Source organism: Python bivittatus, unplaced genomic scaffold (assembly GCF_059951505.1).
Source record: "Python bivittatus isolate LINGU-HERP-01145 unplaced genomic scaffold, Pbiv_v1 ctg000850_np1212, whole genome shotgun sequence".
Classification (NCBI taxonomy): domain Eukaryota; kingdom Metazoa; phylum Chordata; class Lepidosauria; order Squamata; family Pythonidae; genus Python; species Python bivittatus.
In genome coordinates, this window is record NW_028277112.1 from 14535755 (window position 1) to 14554061 (window position 18307).

An 18307-nucleotide genomic window follows, 5' to 3' on the forward strand; every position below is an offset into this window, starting at 1 on the left:
GTAAACTAGAGGTGAGTTCACAGAGTCAGCTTTGCATTTCTGTGATGTTTCTCCAGTATCCCTGGAGATGCATTCAAGAGAAATATGCTATATTTATTTGATTTATGTCCCACCTTTCTGAAGTACTCAGCTCAGCTCTTGCTTCATCCATGGGAATTTCCATGGATATAACTCTGGTATCTGATTTGGCAATTGATGTGATAATGACATCTTGCACGCTACTGTATCATTCTGACTAGCCTTACAATAGGAAGCAATACATTCAAAGAAAGCTTTTATCTTTCTTACTATTAAATTGCACCTTTCTTGTCTGGCCAGATGAATGGGCATGGATCAGATATTAATAAGGGATTTTTTTCATGTAGATGGGTGAGTTTAAAAACACCCTACCCACTTATTTAATCAATGCTAAATTAGATCAAGTTAAGCATTTTACTGGGTTCAGTGGATGCATTTGCAATATAGCAAGCATATGCTTTTGTCAGTCTGCAATGGTAAAGAGCAGAAATAAAGAAATACTGCAGTTGTTATATCAGCAAAACAATTTTGGGAAGCTTACTAGGTAAAAAACCAGTTTAGCCAAATGATGCAATACTGCCTAATAATTGGAGGGGATTGGATCCCCAATCTCTATAATTCTATTCTAGGATGTTGAAAATCCTGTATTTCTGGAAGTTGATTCTACCTTCTTGTGATATTTTATGAGGCACATAAAAAAATCACAGCCATATTGGCCTTTTTCAACTATTACAATAATTCCCAATGTTCTGTAGGACAGTGTAGGTTTGGAGATGGACAGTTCTACCAGAAAAAGCAGTAAATAACAAAAATTAAAACTCCCAACATCACCATGTCACCTGTTCAGGAGAGTGATTGATGGTTAGTTTTCCCACTGGTAGGTGATGCTGGTTAGGAAGAGAAAGGATGGCAGGGAATCCAACAATCATTGCCCTGAAACTACCCCACATTAAACTGTGTGGGAGCAGCAAGACTGCCTAGCCTTGTTGCTGAGGTGTGGTAAAAGTAGATTATGAGGACAGCTCAGTTTTTGTTGATATACTTTCTTCCCAACCCAAGGTTGGAAGGAAAACACAGTATTGTGACCTGTGAGGAAGAGCTCTAGGACAAGCATTTGCCCATTTTGTTACATGAAAGTGAGAGTTGAATGTGTCAAGAGAAACAATACAAGATAATTGAATGTGTTGAGAATGGGGGTCTGAAGAAGTGTGTGTGATTAAAATAAGAAGAATTAGTGTCATGAATGGATAGATGTTAAGCAAAGGTGATTAGTATAAAATAAGTGCATTGACATGGTTTGGCCATATGGAGAGAGTTCAATTTGGAAAACAAACATATGAAAGAAGATGGAGAGGAAGGGAAAGATTGAAATGCTTGGATGGATTTTATGCAATCCTCAAGAGAGAAAGAACTAAAAACAAAGGCTATATGAATATTCATACAGGCTGTATACTATATAAAGCAGTTTATGGACACAATAGAAGCAAGGGCGGTTCACAAGGATCAAAGAATATTGTGGGTTATAGTAAATGATTTTGGTGCAGAGCAAATTTATATTTATCTCCTTCCCTTCTCTCATCTTATGTCTCCAAGTTCTCTGGCTTGCTATTTTGTACTACTTTTCTACACTTTGCAAGCACTGCTTACCCTGAAAGGAATTGTTTGATGGATATGTATGTATGCACATGTTATAATCTATACAATTACAGCTAGTATATCTGGACTGGAAAAATCTAGATAAGTACTAGATAGAAGCAATAAGACATAGAAAATTCTCTTTGCGGGACTTCCGGTGGGGGAAAAATGACAGCTCAACCGATTCCTCTGTTTGGGAATCGATGCCATAGCTCTGGGACTAGGGCAGGATCCCTGTAGCCTGAAGAATTCTCTGGATGTAAAGGAGAATCCATGAAATCAACCCAGATGCTCTCCGGACAGCCGTTTCTTATGAGGAGACCCCAAAGCAGAAGTCTTTGTGATCGACTTGTGGTGAGTGGCTGGGTGACAGGGCTTTTCCATCTTGTTTGAGGCTGTGGTGTAGCTGAAATTTAGGACACTAAAGCCAACCTCCCTGTTTCTAAAACATATTTTCAATGGTCTTTTACTCTTTCAGATGAAGAGACGCTTTTTTCGGCAACAGATAAGTGTATCTTCTTGGTGCTTTTCATATTTTCAATGCTTACTTAAAAAAAAAAACCTGGTATGGACTTTGGGATTTATATATTGAGCAAAGATTTGAAGGGCTGAATTATTGGGTGTTTTTATGAAATAAGTGAATTTTCTTTTTGGACTTTAAAAAGCTAATTTTGTTGAATCTGTACTTGTGAGACTGAAGCTTGAGATTGCTGGTTAAAGATTTCTGTGGGAAAGCTGCTTTTTTTTCACTTTGCTGCGATGCTGATTGGAGGAGCTTTGTAAACAAAAGTACTCCGAGACCTTGCTTTTTATCCATTTTTTTTTCTGCCTGCAAGGCTTGTTATGGCTGCAGTTCAGCAAAGGGAATTGTCACCCAGAGTTCCCCCATCGGGGGGAGATGGGCAGGTGAGAAATTTAATAAATAAATTTAATAAATAAATAAATAAATAAATAAATAAATAAATGGAATTTAAAGAGACACTTACACATTTACTGGAAGATTTCACTACTAGAATTCTACAAGTGATAGCAACTAAAGAAAAAATTAGACAGATTTGAAACTGATATTGATTTGCAAACAAAATTGGATATTGAAAATTATCCAACTTCAGAACAGGAAACTGGAATAAGAGATCTGGATTTGGATGGAGGGCTGGATGATATAGTTTATTTTGAACCTGGAGATGATGAGTTCTTTATAAAGCCCAAATTTACAACAGAAATCTTTTTTGATAATATCCAGACCATAAAGCAGAAGAATATTTTGGAGATTTTTCTCTTTTTGGATGTGCAGGAAGGACTTATTAAACCTTTGAAAACATCTTTGATAGTAAAAAAGGACAAAGTGACAAGAAACTACTACTTGAGATTTCCCTTGAAGAAAAGACTAAATGTCAAACTCCCTGAAAAGAAGAAAAAGGAATTTAAAGTGGACTTATGGGACCAAGGTTAAAATGTACAAGTTATAATTTTGGATTGGTAATACTGGAATTTATTCTTGGATTGGGATTGTATGATAATGTTTATGGATTTTATTGTTATAGAAAATAAATAGATTTAGGTGTTTAATAATGATAGATTAACTGATACTTCAAATGTTAGTAAGGTCCTTGGGGTAATCTGTCTGTATAAATTTCTTTAACTTTGTTTCTATTTAGAAATTACTTTTGGGATTTTTGCTTGCAACTGAAAGAAATGAAATTTTGACTTTGAGATTTGATATTTAGAATTGTTTTTGCTATAGAAACATTGTGTTTTATTGATATTACTAGAGTAAGAAGTTAATGTATTATTTTACTTATAACTGTACTGAAGAAAGTCAGAAGTTGTTCTTCCCTTTTTTTCTTCCTCACATTTATTTATTTATTTTCTATTTTTCTTTTGATGCCTTTGTGTATTTTATTCTTGTTTGAAACTTAATAAAATTTTTATTAAAAAAAAAGAAAATTCTCTTTGCCATTGTTTAGCCATCCAGATTTTTATAGTCCAGAAAGAGCAGTCTGCATTTACAGACATTATGAGTAGGGACAACACACTTCTAGTTTGCTTAATCTTTCAAGTTAACTTTGGGCTGGGGAGGGCTACAATGAGGCTGACGTTCAACAGTGCAACTTTCAATAGACTTGTCTTGATAGACTTGTCTGTGAGGAATGTATGCCTGACACATCTCTAGAATGTGGAGGAATTTGCTGTGGGCACTGTAGCCAGGCTTCTTGGGAGAAAAAGCCATGGGAGTGCAAGCGACTTGCCAGAGTGACTTGCAATCTTCTCTGCTGGCTTCCCCATTGACTTTGCTTGTGGGAAACCAGCAGGGAAAGTCCCAAATGGTGATCATGTGACACAGGACACTGCAACTGTCATAACTGCAAGCTGGTTGCCAAGCACCCAGATCATGATCTCGTGACTGCGGGAGTGGTGGGACGGCTGGAACTTCAAGGACTGGGTCGTAAGTACCACTTGTTCAGCACTATCATAATTTTGAACAGTCGCTGAATGAGTGTTTGTTAACTGAGGACCACCTGTAGATTTCTTCTGGATACATAGTAGCATCATTCCAATGAGCAGAATATGTGACTCAGGTTAAAATACATTTGGAAGATCTTCAGATTTATCTGTCACTCACAAAAACATGCTTCAGCCTGCAGAGGCACTGTTTGTCCTGCACTGACTCTAGATCAGATCTGGGAAAAAAGTGAGTACTGACTTGGCAGGAGGGCCAAGCCAAGGGGAGCCAAATGAGAAGCAGCTCATTTCACTGCACAAGTTGTCTAGATGTTGAAGCCCAGCCAGTACATGGTATCCTATTTGCTCCATAACTCACATAATCCCTCTTGTGTTGTAGTTGTGACAGTATTCTCTAGCCCTGCATAGAGGCGGTGTAACAGTTCCTTCTAGTGGTAAACTACTATAGTGGAACAAGAGTGCAAAATGCAAGCTCCCCACAGTAAAACCGTGATTTAAGTGATCCCAGTAAAGTTAGGTGGCAGCATCAGTTTGTTTTCCTAGATTTTAGAAGAGAGAGGCCCAATGAGATTGGCACTGTGGCTGGGCATACACAGGCGTGAGTTAGAAGTCAATCCCTTTCTTTCAAAGCAATATGAAAATTGGAGATCCTTCAGTATTAGAAGTGTCTTTTTTTTTTAACAGGAAAATCCTTTTAATAGGTAGCTTTTAGTCTGCTTTTCAGAGTTAGAAATATTCTTGTTGGAACAAATGGGTCAACTTCTAATTTTAGCAGCTAAAGATGCTGGTAACCTTTTATCACCATTCATTTCTTTCCACTAGTTTCACTGACAACAGCATTGGCAATGTGAAAAGCCATTATGAATACTGGATCAGCTCCTTGGGTGACCTAGAAAATAGTAGGCAGCAAAGGGAAATGGAATGGACGTGATAAGAGCCTCTTTGTGTTCAATATGCAACGCAGTATTAAATATCTTTCTCTGAGCCTGAACCTCACACCCTCCTACACATTGCGGAGATAGGTGGATTTTCTCCTGGGCTAGAAGATTTTCAGTTCTGCTTCTGGTTATAAAATGCTCAATATTTTGAGCATGGATTTCTGGGGGGATTCCATGGTCCTGAAATACTGCTCAGGTTGATCACAAAATTGGCCATGATTTTTCTATTTGAACTTTTCAGCCATGAAGAATTTGACTGAGGAGGCAAGGAAGGGGAATATTAAAAACCCTGTCTCCAAGCTGTAATGTACTTTGGCTGTGTTCAGTTATCAAACTAAGCCATGGTTTGCTTAACCATAGTTTATGGGCTAAACTATAATTGCCTGGTTTTACACAGCTCATTAACTCACAAATGAGCCATATTTGGCTTAGTGTTCTGGTGAACTGAACAATTATGTGGAACTGTAAGTAGGAAGGGCCAGTGCAAACCATGGTTTTGATCTCTATTTGTGGTTCCTTTTTATCAGCATTTCTTTTTTTTTTTCCTCCCAGTAGCATTTCTTACTTTAAGAAGTTAAGCCATAATTAAAGGACATGCATGTAAAGGGTTTAATTCTAGACCAGGCTTTCTCATAGGCAATTATGATTTGTAGTGGCAAAGGAACCCTGGTTAGTGTGAATCATGGGTGCAGATAGGGGTGTTAGCCATGGAGAAGATTGCTGGGAAGATTCATTCGAAGAAGGCTAGGCTAGAAGATGCTCAGTCTAAACGAGGATTACAAAATGGAAATAATGTTTGCCTTGAGACAAAGAACCAGCACAAAGGTGCTGCAGGAAAGGGACAGATGAAGTATCCCTAACATTTCTAGCTGTTATCTAATATCTGTTTTTTGTATCTTTATCACCAAGCCACATGCTATTTGATTTGCCATTTGAATTATAGATTATGGAACATTCCTTTCTTATCAGCAAGAATATTTGCCATGTCATGAGTTATAGATATCTTGCTCTCCAAATGAAAGGATGTTGTGCTGGTTTACCACTTTTAATGGGACTGGCATATGGCATCGGCTTTATTAGAGTTGAGCTTTTATTGCTTTATTCCATGAAGAAACACCAGACCTCATTAATAAACCTGCAGATATTTTGTTCTAAGTGCATTTTCTTATCAGGCTGCAGGAGCCTGCATTACTGCATATTTAGCATTCAGAGCATTTTGTTGAAAGCAAGCATTATTAAAAAAAGCATTAAAAGATAATGTAAAAGCAAATCCATTTATACCTGACTACCAATATCAATTACACTGGAGGTGGGGTTGGGAGAGAGAGAGAGCGCTTTCTTACCAGCCATATATTCCAAGATACAGAAACAGCTAAATAACATCAATATTAAAACCATTTCCCACATAATCTGCTCTTTTCTGGTATCTTAAGTAAAGATAAATTATGTCCTCTGTGCCTGGCTGTCTCCAAGTGACTGAGAGATGAGACAGGCCAACAGCAAATGACTACCATTACAGCAGTGTTCCTCAACCTTGGCCGGTTTAAGCTGTGTGGACTTCAACTCCCAGAATTCCCATGGCTGGCTGGGGAATTCTGGGAGTTGAAGTCCACACAGCTTAAACTGGCCAAGGTTGAGCAACACTGCATTACAGAATAACTGTCTTTGCTTGATTTCCCCTCTTCCAACATCTTTTTCTCTGTCTCCTTCCTTATCCTTGTGCCTCTAGATCTGTTGGTCTTACAACTCTCAGAATTCTTCAATAAGTAAAGACCATGCTGGCTGGGAATTGTTGGAGTTGCAGTCCCAAAATATTTGGGAGGCTCAAGATTGAAGAAGTTGTAGGCAGAGGCATCTGCAGGAGGAGCCAAAAAACTCAAGATAGTGACCATGATCACATGATTGTGGTCAAGACACAGATAAAAAAGGATCAAGATTTTGATCTACAGTTGTGGCTACTATCTTGAGTTTTTTTGAACCGCTTTGTGGACACTCCTGTGTGCTATTATTTTATGTTATAATGACTCAGATTCTTTGGCAGAATGACAATATAGAAACTTAGCTTATCCAATCCAAACTTTTATAATGGTTATGTGTTCAAACATATAATTTTGGAATCCAAGAAAATGTCTATGATGAAGGATTTGTGTTATCGGTGCTGACAGTTTTAACTTGGTGCTGGGTCAAATTCAACCTTTCTACCACGTTCAGGGCCAAAACACATGTCCAATGAAATATGTGGCTGTATGTCTCCGTATGTTTTTAAATGTGATTGTAATCTTTTGACTGAAAGACATTTCTAGAACAGCATCAGTTTTTCAGGGTCATTTATTTTATCATGCCCATATAAATGTTTCAAACGCTGATAGGGACAACTCAAGGGCTAGTAGATGTATCCTCCAAAATTTTTCCTGTTCCTCCTTTTTCTCTCTCATCCACCTGATTGGAATACTACATCAAAATGTCACACTTTCATATCATGAGGGCTTTAGATGGGATCACTCCTCTCACTGCACATCAATCCGAGGTGTGTGTGTGTATGTTTGCTTTTCTGAGAAAATTCAGGAGAGGAAACATTGGAAGAGATGCCTACAGTGTGGTTGGAAAGCACATGTAACACCCCACATTAGGGACTACATCATGGTGACAAGGTAGCAAAACATTATTTCTCCAGGTTTATCACAACTTCTGATAGCCAAGCTTGGCCCTTTTTTGGATGATCACTTCCTATTGGACAGGGATGAGCCTTAGGACCATCTATTGGGTGCTATGTGGGGTGCCTCAGGGCTTGATGCACTCACCTCTCCTGTGCCCTCACCTCTCATATGTGTGAGATTGTTGGAGTCAGTTACCATCAGTATGCTGATGTTACTTAGTTGTACATTTTGACTCCTGGCTGGTCAAACAATGAGTTGGGGTCTTTTCCTAGTGCCTGGTGGCTAATGAGATCTGGATGGGGCAGAATGAGGTCAGGCTCAACTCCGACAAGACCAAGTGGCTGTGGGTATTTGGTCCTTCCAGTTCTGAGGATATTTCATCTTTGCTCTAAATGGGGTTGCATTTCTTCACTCAGGGCTGGTGCACAATCTGGGGAGTTTGTCCTGGAGTCTAGTTGCTGTTTGAGTAGCAGGTGGCAGCTGTGGCCAGGAAGGCCTTTGCATAGGTTCAGCTTGTGTGCCAGTTGTGACTGTTCCTGGATCAAGAGGCCCTTTTTACTGTCACTTATGCCTTGGTCACCTCCCGGGTCCTTGCAGGTGCTTTACGTGGATTGCCTTTGTAGACTACTCAAAAGCTACAGCTGATCTATAATGCAGCAGCACGAGCAGAGATGGGTAAGCTGCACTATGTAACACCTTTGCTACATGAGCTACATTGGTTGCCAGTTAGCATCTGGGTGCAGTTCAAGCTGATGGTTATTACCTATAAATGGCATAGAGCTTGGCTATTCAAAGGACCACCTGTTTCTGTCATTTCACACTCTGGCCTGTCAGTTAAGCAGTGCCATCTAGTATAACTCAAAGTGGGCCATTTCTGTAACAGCACCACAGTATGGCCCTCACCTCACCTGCCTTTATATGTCCTTCAAAAACTTGTTTTTTTCCCCAGGCCTTAAGGTGGTATGTTGGTCAGATCCCCTTTTATGATTATATTGTCCCTTGGAAATTGTTTGTTTTTTATATAATGTTATTTCTTTTAACTTGTGACGCCATCCGGAGTCACTTTGGAGATGGGTGGCCTAGATGTTCAACAAATAAATCACAAGCTTTAGGAGCTGATTCTTGTAACAACACCTGGTATATTCATCTTCATTTATAAGAAAAGTAAACTAACAACATTAATTATTTCACCTAAGTACTTTAATACAAAGCAAACCCCTCACTCTCCTGATCCTGTTCATTATCACACTTCGCTCACCCAAAACAATTGTTCTAGATGTGCCTCTGACACTGAAGAAAAGAAGGTTGCCAAATTTCCATAGGTCTTCTTTGGCTTGTAAGTACTGGTGCCCGTATATGGACAACTAGATTTCTTCACTGGGACGAAGGTGCATTCACCTAAGTATGTAGTAGGAAGAAGCCACCCTTCATGTTTCCTGAGGAATCCTGGACATTCATTCATTCTGAACACTTCTGGAGGGAATCCAGTTGGGGAAGGCTGATTCCAAGCACTGCATTAACAGATCTCTTTTCAAGACCATCCACACATAAATGCACACAACTGCCGGTGCATATTCTTGCATTACAGTAGAAGGCCAAGGTGACTTACCTTAACAAGACTTACCTTAGCAATATAGCAGAATTCTTGTACTGGAAACAGCCACCAAAATGGCTATAAATGCTGTCTCTAGTTTCCCCATTCCATTTAGCTCTCCATGTCTTTGTTCAGCAATTAGACCAATGTGCCTAATATCATTCAGCTAATTTCTCTTAGGAGCTGCTTCAGTGTTGTGCTGCTTTACAAATGGTAAGACCACACAGTCTGGGCTCTGCTAACACATTATGTTGTATTATGTATTATGTACGATTAGACAAATGTAAATTTTAACATTACATCACATACATGTGGCTGTTGTAATTACAACACGCCATCCAAAAATCTTTATTGGACAAAACTGTTTTGCTCAAATAAAAAATGGTTTGTTATTTATTATTTTTAAAGTTTCTCATAATTTATTCTTAAATTATGTCTGATAAAAGCTTTAGTATTTTATAAATACCTGTAAAGAAAATATAATGTTCATTTTCTTTGACATAAAACATTTTTGTCTTTCATTTTACATTTTCACAAACACATACTGGCACCAAGAAAAGACTTAACAAAAATAATTTAGCATCCTTAGGATTCAGTCTAGGTTGGAAACATTCACATATTAGAATCTACATCAGATTAATTTAGATTTCATTTAATTTTGGCTACAATACTGATCTTAAATAAAAAAGTATAATTCATGTATATAAAAGAGCATGACAACCATGTACTGGCCTTTGCAACTGTTGTTATTTAATAGTATTTTTCACTATAACAATGCTATCGCTGATCCCTTTAGATAGAAATTTATCATCTTCACAGGCTAAGCTAGAAAGGAGGATTAGAACTCTGACTGGGTTCACACATCGCACTAAGCCAAGGATTGTTTTAACAATGGTTGGAGCCACATAGCATAAAACCAAGCAAATGACATATTAAGGTGACAGGTGAATCCAGCCAAAGTGATATGTACAATATATCTTCCCATTTTTTTCAATATTTAATAAAGGAAATAAATTTGTTGTGTGTTTCTCATAAAATCATAGGTTGGGAGGCCTTCTAGTCCAAACCCCTGCCTAAGGCAGGAAACCTCAGACCATCCCAGGTAAATGGCTATCCAATCTTTTCTCGAATACTTCCATGGATGGAGCCCCAATGACTCTGGAGGCAAGATGTTCCACTATGGTAGTTAATTACTCTCACAGTCAGGAAATTCCTCCTTATTTCAAGTTTAAACCTCTTTCTCCATGAAGCTTCCATCCATTGGTTACCCTTCGAGACTGTGGACAATAAATCCACATCCTCTTCCCTATGATAGCCTTGTGGTAACCAGCAGATCTTGAATTCTATTAGTACTTTCGATTTAGACCAGTGCTTCCCAAGCATTTTCCTTCATTACCCAAAACTGCTTATCAGAAAGTCCTTTTTCCTTAAGTCAATTTAAATGTCCCTGTCGTGGTGGGTAATGGGTTTGTGTGTCGTTACCCAAAGAAAAACCACTTTTACCCAATTTTGGGTAATTTACCCAGGTTTGGGAAGCCCTGATTTAGACAATCCTCTCTGAACTTTCTGCTGCTGTAAATGTTGTAATTACAGAATACTGCCAAAAAATACTAATCAAATCTATTCAGCGTAAAAGTTATGATGTAAGTTTAATAGAAGGGGGAAAAGGAAGAGTGGGATAATTATAATTCTTTTATTGTGATTCTATTCCTTTAATAGAATTTATCAGGAATTCAGCACTAAAACTACAGTATCATAAGAACCTCTTCTCAGTATGAAGAGTGTCAAAATGTTAAAAAAACAGGAGGTTCCCCTTCCCCACAATGAACCAGTAGCTGTGGGCAGGAAATGTGTCTGATGTTATGCTGCTCGGGGCTGCTGTACTTTCCACACTGATCATGCTGGGCCACTTACAGAGGCAATGATCAGAATGGATACTGGTGTCTTCCCATGTGATTGAGGGAGAGGTGGTGTCCCTGTTGCTCCATTTTTGAATCTGGAAGCACATGAGTAGTAGAACAAATAGGGAATAAGCTTTTTCCCAAATAAGATAAGCTTTTGCTCTGAGATCCCCTTAGGCCAGGGGTTGGACTGCCTAGCCCATTTTTGCAGCATCCAGAACCAAGCTACTGAAATTCAGGAAGGCTTGATTAATCTAAGGCAGTGTTTCTCAACCTTGGGAACTTTAAGATGTGTGGACTTCGACTCCCAGAATTCCCCATGGCTGAGGAATTCTGGGAGTTGCCGCCCACACATCTTAAAGTTCCCAAGGTTGAGAAACACCGATTTAAGTCATGGTGGGCAACCTGTGTGCCTAGTCTAATGTTTGTGCCCCCGAATGTAATTCTGAGGAAAAGATAGGCCATTCTGGTAATATGATTGTTTTGATTTTAATCTGGCGAGAGAGAAAAACTGAGGTGGGGGGGGGGAGAGGAGAAAAGATGTGATTCCTGGCTGTGATCTAAGACATTAATTGTCCATGGTGGGGTTTACAATAGGTTTCAAATGAATTGCAAAACTAACCGCTACAAAAACTGTGATTTATATGTTATTTTGAACCTTATTAGTGATTTTCTCATGATTGTCATAACTATAGTTAAATGAGAAAGTAATGTTTTCTGGCATAGCTTTCTGCCTGCAATCTGCTTTTTCCCCCCCATGTTCTTTTTTTCCTTCTGATCTTGCAGCCTCCTTTACTCCTATTTTCTTTCTTCATTTCCTTCATGATCTCTTTTTCATATTTTTATCTATTTCAGTCTCTGACAGGCTTCAGCCTAATACTTATTCTCTGTAAGTGCTGCCATGTCTAATGTAATAGCCAAACCATTTTTGTTTAAAAAAAAGGAATATTTCATTACTTTTAAAAAAACTCTCTGGCCTTTGGTTATTGGCTTATCATATCAGTTTTAAACAGACATCAGTCTCTCAGCTGGGTGCTAGGAAATGTGTCATTCCTGTTGAAAAAAATAGAAATCCAATATAATTCTATTCAGTGTTTTGGCCTTTATATTTAGAATACCTTTCTTCTTCTTCTTTTTAATTCTCTCTCTGTATATATTCTGAGAACTCCATCTCCTGAACTGTATGAACCTGAGAGCCTAATGGGCTGATGTTCATCCCAGTGAAAGAGAAGAACCAGTGCCTTTCTATTAGGACTCAACTCCAATTGTCAGGGACTGCTTGTGTTAGCAGATTCTTCTTGACTTGTCCTCTGAAATAAACAGGACAGGCTTTTGAAGTTTTCCAAAATCCATGCCTGGCTTGGCTGATGTTACAGGGACGTCTCCTGATGAAGGGAAGAGAGTGAAGAGGCACCGCAACAAAAATAGAATTACCATATTTGTTGAAACTAACCAACTGTAGGGAAAAAATGTGTTTTTAAAAAGGAAACTGAGGGGAAAGGAAATAAAAACTTGATCTAAGAATAAATAAATTTCAGTATTTGGGCTGAAAGAAATTGGCAGGGTGTTATGAGGACACTGCCTTGTTTCTTCTGCAAGTCTTCTCCATAAATTAGAGTTGTAATCTTATGCATATTTCCCTGAGAGTAAGACCCACTGAAATCAATGGGATTTACTTAGGAATAAGCATGCATAGGATTGTACTCAACAAATCAGTGGAACAAATATATTTTCCAGGTTTTCTTTGCCTGAAACACTATTGATTGTACATTTAGGGCCCTTTTTGATCTCATCTGAGCTATCTTCAAATTTATGTTATACCTGTAGCATGGATGTGGCTTTCTAGTTTCAAAACTGGGATGAGAGGGGCCAAGGAGACGGGCTATGTGCTATGCCTTTTGTGCTCAGGGACCATATTTTCTGTTGCTTAGAAAGACAAACAAGTTTCCTGGTATCTCCAAACAACCTTACATTTTGAGATAGGCCAGCAGAAATAAAATCTAATATATTTATAGTTTGTACAGAAGGGATAATAAACACAACTGTTGCAGTGAATTTGTGCTATTTCCTTGAGATATTAGTTTTACTCATTCCTGAAGGAGGCTGCCTGTATGAAAGGATTATTGAATGCTTTGAATAAATAGGTTATTTCACATCTAGCAACCTTTTCATTTTGCTTATTCTTTAGGCAGCTGATAGATATGGAATAAATGTTCACAGAAATGTTACAATACATGGCAATTAGTATGAAATTAGGAGTGCAATGGAGATGGGGTATCTGAATATTTCCAACCCAGTGTTTCTGCCAAGGACTTTTAATTTTCCTCATTTAGAATGTCAATCAAAGCTTGTAGTAGTCTGTCATCCCTGTGTTTATATGATTTTGAATTGTAAAAAAGGTCAACATAGTCACTATATAGAGACTCCTCTGAGTCTCTCAGCTGGGGGCCTTGGTTTAGTTTCTCAAGAGCTTGATAGAAACGTTCATATGGAATATCTGTGTTTTCATTTAGCATCTTCTTTGGTAAATGATTCCCAACCAACTGACTATGGAATGCATTTTGGAGTAGACGGAGCATTGCATCAGAGGGAACCTCATCTTGGTTTTGCTGTTTGCTGCTAGTGCTTCCTTTCACTTTGGGTCTGTCACTCAGGTTCTCTTGGGTGGTGTGGTCCTGAAAGATAGATATGAGGGTACCAAACATCAGGAGCTATGGATTATTAGCAAAAGAAGGTCACAAGTTTTCTGCAAGTGCTGATTGGACTGGTAGTCCTGAGAACAAAGAAACAGAATTCTGTTTCTGGGGTGCTAGACATGTGTAGCTAGTTATACATGCCTGAGACTCAGCACACTTAAGATGCTCTAGAGATCTGTGGGGAAACTTCTCAATGGTTTGTGGAATCAGCATATGCAGGACGTTTATGTATTTATTCTACATGAATTAGAACATAAGGAGCTTTTTGAACCATATGCATTACTAACTAGTGACCAGACAAAAAGCTAACAGACAGAGCATTAAGGCAACAGCAAATTTTCCAGTGTTGCTTCTCCAATTTTTTTGCCAGTAGTGGTTATGAATAGCACATTGGCACAACACCAGGAATTTCCTTGAACTACCATACCTAGCTGTTGTTTTTATGCAAGTCTTTCATGAATTTGTCTTTAAAAACCGTCTAATCAAGTAGTTATGATCACATCTAATGCAGGGAAATTCCAAACTCCCAGAGGGAGAAAAGCAATGTTGATTTGGAACATGTTAATTTAGAAGAAAAACCATTCCATTCTTCTAATTTGTTTCGTATCTTATAAATAAATTATGGATAGGTATAAGGCTAGATGGGTACCTCCACAAACTCTGTCATCTTTTCCACACCTCTCCTGTCATTTTGGACAGTGTTGTATGATGTATAGATGCGAGGTTCCTTCATATGTTCAGGTCGGGTAGAAGTGCCATGCAAAATCAATTTCCAGTTCACAATTCTGCCTTCATTTTGCATTCTTCTAGACTGAGGAAAAGTAATATAATTGTCAATCTTTTATAATCCATAAGTTTAAGACATAAAAATACAAGAGCATTATAAAATGCTTATTGAATTTTAAGATATTTAAACCTGATGATGTTTATATACCCATATTGACTGCCTCTTTACATTCACCACTCCAAAAATTAATAGAATATATAAATGTTTCTTAAAATAGTTACAAATATAGTTACTTTGTTTAATGTACAGAGATTAAGCATAAATATTTTATTTAAAAGAGTAATAGCCATTTGTAATAAAGGACGAGTGGGAAGTTCATTAAGGTTGCATTATCCCATTCACTTTCTGAATATATATGTAAATCAGAACACATTAATGTGTCCAAACTTACCATATTACCAAATGTACAATGTAGCTTACAGCTCAGAAATTGGTACACAAAAATGCATATATTAAAAAAATGCCTACTATATATTCTAGGATAAAGTGTGTACAAAACTGGATGATGTTCAGATAATATATTAAAGATTGGATAAAATATACATGTTGAGAACAGTGCATATGCATACAGTTATTTATGCACAAATACACTGACCCTAGGTTAAGTTTTTAAAAATATATTGAGCAAAATGAAATGATAAATCCTTCCATTCCTATCTTGGAAGTGTTCCCATTCATTTCCATCTAAAATGAGTTACAAGTGTTGACCCATAGAGTAACACACCTAAAATATTTTAATTGTTACACAACTCACTATTTGACGTTCACAATTTGCTTACCTGCCATTTCAAGAGCCAAATATGTTTTAAAAAAGTAAAAATCATAGCCATTAAGTTTTTTAAATAGGCCCCAAAAATACCCATTCACCTAAAAACTGTTCTAAAACCTAAGGATAAATTCTACTCATTATCAGCAGTGAATCTTAGTGAAAATCCCATTGGTAGTGGTGATTAAAGTTAAGGCTCATTGGTGTGAGAATTGCTTTCTAGAGCAACAAGATGCCATGAATTCAGAAATGCTGCTTTCTCTATTTTTCAGTTTGCATTGAAATGCTATCCCCTTTTGCCTTTTAAGTCACCAGGTATCCTATTTTAAAATAAGAGAATAAATTATGAACGCACAAAGTTCTTAGCCAAAAGATCTAACTAATTTTCAGTTTGTAATCAATTAAACATCATCTTCACTTTTAAATTTTACAGGTTTCCCTAATGATATTTCTTTTATTCTATATAATCACTAACACAAATACACCCACCTACCAGTGATTAACTAACTAGGTATCTTTTACTGCTGAGTGTTTGCCATCAATACATTCATTGGGACCATTTTTAGAATAATCAGTTTTAACATTTTAATCAAATTAGAACTAAACCTATTTGCAATAAAAGAACAAAGCTAACACCATAAGAAAAACATTTTGACTCTGTGATTAATTTCTCAACAAAATAATTTAAACTTATCTGAAACCATTAGTCACAAGAAATATATTCACTTCGTTGACCAAAACTAGCAAGTAGACCTATCCAGTATGAATTGCCATTCAAAGAAACTCGTGTTTTTTGCTTCTAGTACAAATGCCAGGCAATTGCCACAAAATATAACTACAGTTTGTAACTTATAGAATACTAGTCCACAACTGGGGTCCTGCCCTCTTATAGATCTCAGGGAGTACTAAAATTTTTGGCTTGAATTTTTCAAAGCTAAGTCTCTAGTCCTTACCAAGGTATCAAAGAAAAGGTGAAAAAAGAATTCTACTTAATTAGAAAAGGGAGCTGTCATATAATTTCAATATCTAGCTTTAGTTGTTAAACATTTGATCATTTCTTCATTGCTAATATTCTTTTATGTCTATTTCATTCACAGCTGTACATGTCTTTCTTTTTGTGTGAAACTAGTCTTATAACTTAGAGCCGGAGGAGTAAGGGAGACTATAGTTCCATTCCCGAGTCAGTAGAAACTTTTCACATTGAAATGAAAGGCCACATTCCAGAATAAAATCAAAGGAAGGAAGGAAGGAAGGAAGGAAGGAAGGAAGGAAGGAAGGAAGGAAGGAAGGAAGGAAGGAAGGAAGGAAGGAAGGAAGGAAGGGACAGTTTGCCAGTTGAAGCACTAGTGTTATTTGACAAGAAAATACAAAACCATTGATTTTAGGAACATGATACATTTAACTTTATATTCAGTAAGTTGGACGCAGATCAGCTATCCATTGAAGCTACAGAAAATATAGTTATCATTAGCCTATTTCCTAACTATATTTAGCGAGATAATCATGGTTAATAGGTCTCAAGTGTTTTGCCATGTCTGACTTTTAGTTTGCATCTATACATATGACTTTTCTTACTCACCATATCAATTATTTTTAAAGTCCATGTTCCTGCTGGATCCTCACCCCAAGTGTGAACTGACATAAAATCCCAGTCCTTAAAACCATAGGGTGATTTATCCCTTTGCCGTTCAGCCAGTAAGACTGTGTTGGTCCCTGTATCAAAGAAAAAAGTGGCATTCCAGTATGAGATAATATAAAATGCCACTTAGCAGGCAAAAGACACACAACCACCGGCTTCATCCAGTGTTGTCCAAACTTGGCCACTTAAGGGCTATCAATACCAATAATACCTCCAGAATAAAACAATACCAATAATACCTCCAGAATAAAACAAAATTCTGGAGAATACCTCCAGAATAAAACAAAATATCAGTTCTAAGGAACTACAGTGTATGAGAACTATCACCCTTATGTCTAGTTTATGAAGTGCATCTGGTTGGGACAAGATAGATTCATTAATGCTGATCTGGCAATCTGAAACTTTAAAGGACCTGTAGAAATAGATGAAGCAGTCTTTTAAAATGCTATGAGGTTCCTTGTTGCTCCCTGTCTCACTTTAACACAGCAAAGATGCCTGATTTGGCTAGATAATGCAAATGATATGTGTGGTTTAGATAGCATCAGCTGCTATTTGGCTGACTCGTGCTATTCAAAATATTCTCATGGATATACATTTTTATTTGAAATTTCAGTGTATTTTTTCTTTATTCCATTCTAATTTGTGGGCAATTATTCCACTTTCCAATGTATTATTTATTCTTGTATCTGTCAAAATATTTAAACAAAATAATGCCACAATTACTAGCTAGAATTGTGTCTCTTTACCTGATGGGGAAGTCAGGGTCACATGAAGATCACCCCTGCGGGAATATTCAATTGTTGCTTCAAACTGTACATGTTCCAAGGATTTAATGGCATTTTCTTGGCCTTCACAAGCCGTTGTAGGAATTTCAATGGTAACTTCACCACTAGCTCTTAATAATCTGGCAACATGATTAGAAACTTAATTTATTTCATGAAGTTCTGATGCACTTTTAAAAATCTGCAAAGTTGCTTTATCCTAAGCCAGAGGCCTTTCAATCCAATTTTAAATTTCCCATGAAGCCCTGGAGTACTGTTCTGGTTTACTGGGGAAAAATACCAAGATAATTTATTGTTGCAGGGGAACACTGTTCAGAACAAATATAGATGGCAGTGGGCCCTAGCTGAAGGTTGATTGGGCTCTCAGATTTCACATGCTACCTGATGTTTGGGTGGATTGAAACTGGTTCCTTTTGTGTGCAAAATATATG

At 37.5% G+C, this 18307-nt stretch overlaps 1 protein-coding gene across 1 annotated transcript in view; it reads right to left on the reverse strand.

The window, feature by feature from the left end:
- Positions 1–9545: 9545 nt before the first annotated feature.
- PCSK1 (proprotein convertase subtilisin/kexin type 1) overlaps positions 9546–18307 on the reverse strand; it is a 41694-nt gene continuing 32932 nt past the window's right edge. The window contains exons 11-14 of the mRNA XM_007439621.3: positions 17841–17998; positions 17035–17168; positions 14552–14713; positions 9546–13881 (exon numbers count right to left, since the gene is read on the reverse strand). Of these exons, the coding sequence (XP_007439683.2) occupies positions 13522–13881; positions 14552–14713; positions 17035–17168; positions 17841–17998 (814 nt within the window). The 3' untranslated portion in view covers positions 9546–13521. The remainder of the gene's footprint in view (positions 13882–14551; positions 14714–17034; positions 17169–17840; positions 17999–18307) is intronic.